We start from the raw sequence: 6,179 nt of genomic DNA on the forward strand, positions 1-6,179 counted from the left end.
AAAGAGACTTTACAGGTTGGAAAATAAAACTAACAGATTTAATAAAACAATAGTACTAATAGTACAGGATAATAATGTAGATAGGAAGATAATGAAATATATACAGATATGTACAATATATATACACAACCAATATAAAATCCTCCCCCCAATGACGAATACGTCACCAGAGGCTCTATAGAGCAGGGCACTGGAAAAGTCCCGCACCAGTCCCAACAGCAGGTGGGAGTAGGGTGTAGGAATACATGAATCAGGATCAGCGGCAGACGAACTAGCAGGGGTCTGCTCAGACCTTCGCCACTGCCCGATCGAGATGGATGGAAGGGTCTGAGCTGGAAGGGCTCCAAGATGGAAGAAGGGCCAAACCCTCGTGATCCCTCGGCTTTATACCGAGTATGACGTATGTGGGATGGAATACCTAATTGGTCAGTTTTGAGTCCTCTTCCCTCCCCCGTAGGCGCAGACACGACAGCCATTGTGAGACAATTGGCTTTGAACAATATCAGTACAAACTGTTTGGGAAAAACATGCCGTTAGTTTCAGCAAGTTCAGCCACTTAAAAGAGACTGAGCTGAAAAGTAAAATCATGAAATAGAAAATTAGTTCTATTTAGCTCAAACCAGGACAGCTATCAGAGAGGGTTGTATTGTATTATGCTATGAAAATGCTAGGTTGTTTCAGGCTGAGATAGTAGCCCATGGGATGCTTTTAAGACACTGCTGAAATTAAAGAATTTTTTGGTTGCTTTGACATATAGAACATCACAGAAACCCAACAGCTAATCTTGAAAGCCCAGGATGTAATATCAGTCTCTGTAGAAATGTCTAGAAAAGGAATTTATCCAGATTATTATTTTTTCCTCTCTGTTGAATTCATTTGATGTGACCACAGCTGGAGAGAGTATAAAACAGTAAGTGATTAATTTGCTTGTTTGAAATTTTCTGTGGTGGAGGGAGGATAATGAGCTCAGTAAAGACAACAAAATGATGTATTCAAGATAATTTTCATGTATGTTAATTCTGCAATATTCCTTTTCTGGGTCAAATTTTGCAATCAGTCAAATCAATCTGGGATTCACTGTTGACTCAATCTGATCAGGATTGGTATGCTTCTGTATAAATAGTTGGGAAGGAATTATTGAGTGGTGTCATGCCCACAGTAACACATTGTAGCATTGCTAACATCTTGTCTATTAGGAAAATGAGAAAATGAGAATATTTGTATTCAAAACAGGTGATTTCAGATGGAAGTGCCTGCAGGCTACGGAGCTTCATTAAGAAGAATCGTTCTGGGCTTACCAAAGTGGATGAATTAAATGCCACCCCATTGCATCACGCTGCTGAAGGAGGTCAAATAGAATTAATGCAGTTGATCATAGATGATTCTTCCTGCGAAGGTAACACACATTTTATGAACTATTTTATTTAACAGAATAAAAACGTTCAATAAACAAAGTGTTTGTTACCCAGCTGAAGCAGAACTGGTATGTGTTATCTACATTTATAGATTCAAATATAGTTCAAACCGTCTGCCACAGTTTGCAGTGTCTCAGATGTGGTTTGCATCACCCTTGTTACAATGTTAGGGCTGTTTTCTCTCTAGTGCAGTGTATTGATATCTCTTTATTTTGTCTGAGACTCAGATTTAGTGTTCACATACCAAAAACTGCAGTGAAGTACAGTAGGCTTGACTTTTTGTCTTCCTTATTTTTGTTATATATCTTCTGTTACATTTATAATACTGCGAATGTAAAAGGTAATTAATTTGGTTTCTTATACTTGTCATTCAGGTCATCATCACTACTTGTTTACTTAATAGTGGGGAAGAATAAACATTTTATGAGATAGGCAAGCTAAAGAAATTTAAGGATAAGGTAGTACATAGGAGAACATGGGGCCTCAATTGATGGAAAAACAGCCTGTGTAAAAGGTGTTGTTTAATAGTTATTAATAATCATTATGAATTACATAGGACTCCACTGATAGACTGTGGGCTACTGAGCAAACATTCAATGTCTCTGAAAAGCTCATTTTTTCACCCAATGACAGCCAATCTAATTTTAGATTATTCTGGATGAAATATATTTATTTCTTTTCATTATATAATTTTTGTCAGATTTTTTTTTAGAATATTTGTTTATTTGAAATTTTGAAGCTCAAAATATATCTGTAGAATAGACCAGTTTTGTAACTCATAAAAATTCATTTACTTGTGTTCTTAAGTGAATCAGAATAGATATGATCTTTAAACTTCTTAAAATTTGCAAGCACTTATTTTTTACCTCTTATTTTAGTTAGTCACACTCACTTGTTCTGTGCAGCCTCTAAAGCAATAGCTGCAAAGTCAGATAAGATAGGAAAGAGAAGAGACAAGGAAAGAGGGAAATCAATAACTCTTGGAGGAAGAAAACAGTTGTATAGTAATAGGCAAGAAGTAGACAGGTGTTTCACCCCTCCCATCTCTCCACTATTATAATTTCAAAAGCTCTAATAAAAAACTTTAGTGCTATTTGCTAACCTTGTCAAACTCTTCTCTGCTATTTGAGTATATTAATATTTTTAATGCAACATTTTCTCTAAGCAATACCATGTATTCAGCATAATATTAAATCAATTTAACACAGTACACTGTGTGATATGCAATCTTTCTTTTTCTCTAAAGAAACAGAGTAGCACAGATCTAAACCTCCACTGAAGATGCTTTTTATTTTTCAGTGCAATCAGAACATTTGATGGGTTTGCTTTGGTTTTGCTTTTGTTTTGTTTTCTCTCCTTTGACTTAGTATTGAATGTGATGGATTCCTCTGGAAATACCCCGTTGCACTGGGCTACAAAGAAAAACCAGGTTGAAAGTGTTAGTTTGCTTCTCAACAGAGGAGCCAATCCAAACATTCTGAACTCCAACATGATGGCACCTTTGCATATGGCTGTGCAGTCCCTACATAATGAAATTGTTAAGGTAAGTCTAAAGTCCACATAAATATACAGATTTGATAAGTAGCTCAACAGCAGCTGTGTGCACAACACCGAGACCTTGTTCATACATGCAGTATCCTGGATGTAGCACCTCACATGCTTGGCTTAGTGAGCAGGTTGTGTAACACATGAAGCTTATAGAAATGTTTGTCTCTTAGCACAGCAATTAAAAAGGTACTTACTGATTTATATAAATACTGCTATTTGTGCTATTATAGCAGTTATGATGTTTCATGGATAGTTCTTTTAAATTTTCAAAGCAGAAAGGAATTTATTTAAAAAGGTTCTTTTTAACATTGAAAGTTCATGTAGAAATGTGCTATTTCAAATGTAGGAAGTAATGGAAGTATCAATTTTTTCTTGAAACTAGTGTATTTTTTAATTAAAATCAGATTAAAATTAGTCAGAAAACAGTTCTTAAAACCAACATTTTAATAATCATTAAACCTGCAATTAAAAATCACAAAAATATATTGTGAAGAAATTACTAAGTTATCCATTTTGAACCTTGCAAAATAGCAAGAGCACTGAAATTTTAAGCATAATTTTTTCATCACTTATCCACCTGTAATGAGAATGTTTTCACTCCATATGTAAGTTCTGGGCTTGGGTTATTTTACAGCTCTACTCTTGACTAAATATGTACTTTCATTTTTTCTCCACTCTGTTGTTTATTCAAGCTAATTCTCTTTTGGTTTCTATTGCCAAATTGCCTGAGAGTGATTAACGTGTGCCCGTTTCTCCAGTACAGAAAAAATAACTGGAATTACTGAAAGAGAATTTAATAAATATGTAGGTAGTGGAATAAATATGCATATATCATTATAATTTTCAGATCCTTTGCTTCTCAAAAGAAGCTGAAAGCAGTCATAAAGACACCGATAGCTTGGTGTTAGCTGTTAAGATAGGGAATGAAGCAGGAATTCAGGACTGGAAGGATCCCTGTTTTCATCAGGCCCTGTCTCCCTTGATCCTATATAACTGTCCAACAGATGCCTGACTGAGCAGGATCTACAACACTGCCACTTTCCAGGAAATGCAGAATATTACGAGACATTATAACAAATTTCAGTCAAAAATCCCCATCTGCAGTTTTCTACAGAAAAGGTTTTCTCCTAGTATTGGGGGAATTGTTAAATAAAACTTTAAGGTAACTCTGTAGCTAAGTGCAGTGTTTATCCTAGATACACTGTTGTCTGCTGTAAAGAATTTTACTTTGTCTGTTCTTACCTGCATTTTTCACCTGCATGTTTTTATGTTGTCCCACATTTTTTCCTTCCTCTGCTTATGCATTGTGGGCTGTTGGCATGCAAAAAGAACAAGTCATAAGAGTGCTATGGGTTATAAACAACAGAAGTAAGGGAATAGACTTTTGTTGATGTTCTTGGCTTTTGGCTGACTGAATGTTTTCTTAAACATTTAGATTTTAGTCCAGCATAGCAGTACAGATGTAAATTTGGAAGGTGAAGCAGGGAACACGCCTATAATTGTAGCGTGTTATAAGGATAATCCTGAAGCACTGACACTCCTGGTAAGTATAATTAGCCACCACCTTTTTTGTATGATTCCGTTTAGCTTGGTGCAGCGTCACTCTTCCTGTGTTCTGTCTGTTCAGTGGAGAGAAGTTAATCATGGACCTAGTATTCAAATTACTATTTATAGGCACATGCATATTGTGTACTCCTTTTATTTTGTGAGATCATTATACTGCACATAAATGTTCAGTGCACACCCATACAGCATCACCATCTATTAAATGAAGGGATCAGCCCAGAGGGAAAAAAAAAGGTAATTTAAAGCTCAAAAAGAATACTTTTTGTCTGAAATACAAAGTATTTTATCTCTATGTCATTCTTTTCCTAGAATTTTCACTTATATGCTTCTGAACCATGAAAAAAAATCTTAATGAAATACTTAGGAGCTGTTTGAAGAGAGTGCCAGCAATCCTTATATATGTTCTGGGATCCCTGATATGTAAAAAGTATACTTTGCAAAAAAAAGAAAGGTGGTTATTTTGTGATTTAGAAAACTGTAGAAGAAATGTCAAGAAATGTCTGGCTGACCAGAATTCAAAGCATATTGTTAAGACGTTTGTATATAAGCTTCACAATGCATGTACAACACAAAAAAAATAAAAAGGAGACAGCTACAGCTATATAGAAGATGATATCTGTAACAATAAGTTCATTAGTCAGAATTTTCTGAATGTTATTAAGCTATCTCCAGACATTATTTTTCAGATTGAAAATGGAGGGAAAATATGTAAGCCAAACAAAACAGGATGTATGCCTATCCATGCAGCTGCATTTTCAGGTGCAAAAACATGTATGGAGATTCTTTTAAAAAAAGGTAAATATATTGTTCCCAAGCACTCAGTAAGATTTATTATTTATAGTACTGTTACCAATTTACTGCTTTACTTCTCATAGAACTCTGCAAACAAGCACTTGTAACTGTGATTGAACTTACAAGAAGTTAATGCAACTATTCCTACAGGCAATTCATGCTAATAAATTTTGTAGGATTGCAGTCGCAGCTTAACTGCTTTCCTAAATATGTGTTCATCCATTGTTTAATGGTGGGTGTAAAAGGTTCATATTTTGAGGGGGGAGAGTATTACTCCACAGTTAATATACTTGTTTTGAAAGCCTTGGTATCTTCTACTGTATCATTCTTGCTTAAAAGATTTTCATTTATTTTCATCTCTCAGGTGAAGAATTGGGTCACTCTGCTAAAACCCACATCAATTTTACCAATAATGGAAAGTGCAGTCCACTTCACTTGGCAGTTCAAAGTGGGGACCTTGAAATGATTAGAATGTGCATTGAATTTGGAGCCCAAATTGATCTAAAACAGGTAAAACTTGGAATCGAGAGAAATACAGTTTTGATAAAACCTAGGTATTTCTAAATCTCTGAGTGGTGTGGAAAAAAACACCCCAGAAATGACCCTTTCTCATCATTCATGTTTATCCAAAGCCTTGCCCTGACCTTTACAGTATCTTCTCTGTAAGCAAGCACAAATTTGTGTTACGGCTGCAGCTACAGTGACACTGTTGGTGTAAGGGCCTGTGCCCAGTTTCAGTTTGAATAAACATTTCTGAAAATATGTATCATTAATCAAATTGTTTGCAAGGCTGAAATCAACTCATGCAAGCAAAGATAAACATGGTTTAGACCTGACCCTCAACATAGGGAAGTCTGT

At 35.4% G+C, this 6,179-nt stretch overlaps 1 protein-coding gene across 1 annotated transcript in view; it reads left to right on the plus strand.

Annotated features, from left to right (window-relative positions):
* The window catches only part of LOC104548778 (transient receptor potential cation channel subfamily A member 1-like), a gene marked incomplete at its 3' end in the record, with an annotated part of 6,457 nt that extends 626 nt beyond the window's left edge, over positions 1-5,831 (plus strand). The window contains exons 2-6 of the mRNA XM_010194891.1: positions 1,234-1,396; positions 2,783-2,958; positions 4,399-4,506; positions 5,216-5,324; positions 5,686-5,831. Of these exons, the coding sequence (XP_010193193.1) occupies positions 1,234-1,396; positions 2,783-2,958; positions 4,399-4,506; positions 5,216-5,324; positions 5,686-5,831 (702 nt within the window). The remainder of the gene's footprint in view (positions 1-1,233; positions 1,397-2,782; positions 2,959-4,398; positions 4,507-5,215; positions 5,325-5,685) is intronic.
* Between the last annotated feature and the right edge of the window lie 348 nt (positions 5,832-6,179).

The sequence above is a fragment of the Mesitornis unicolor genome, unplaced genomic scaffold, assembly GCF_000695765.1.
Source record: "Mesitornis unicolor isolate BGI_N332 unplaced genomic scaffold, ASM69576v1 scaffold28631, whole genome shotgun sequence".
In the NCBI taxonomy this organism is placed as follows: Eukaryota; Metazoa; Chordata; class Aves; order Mesitornithiformes; family Mesitornithidae; genus Mesitornis; species Mesitornis unicolor.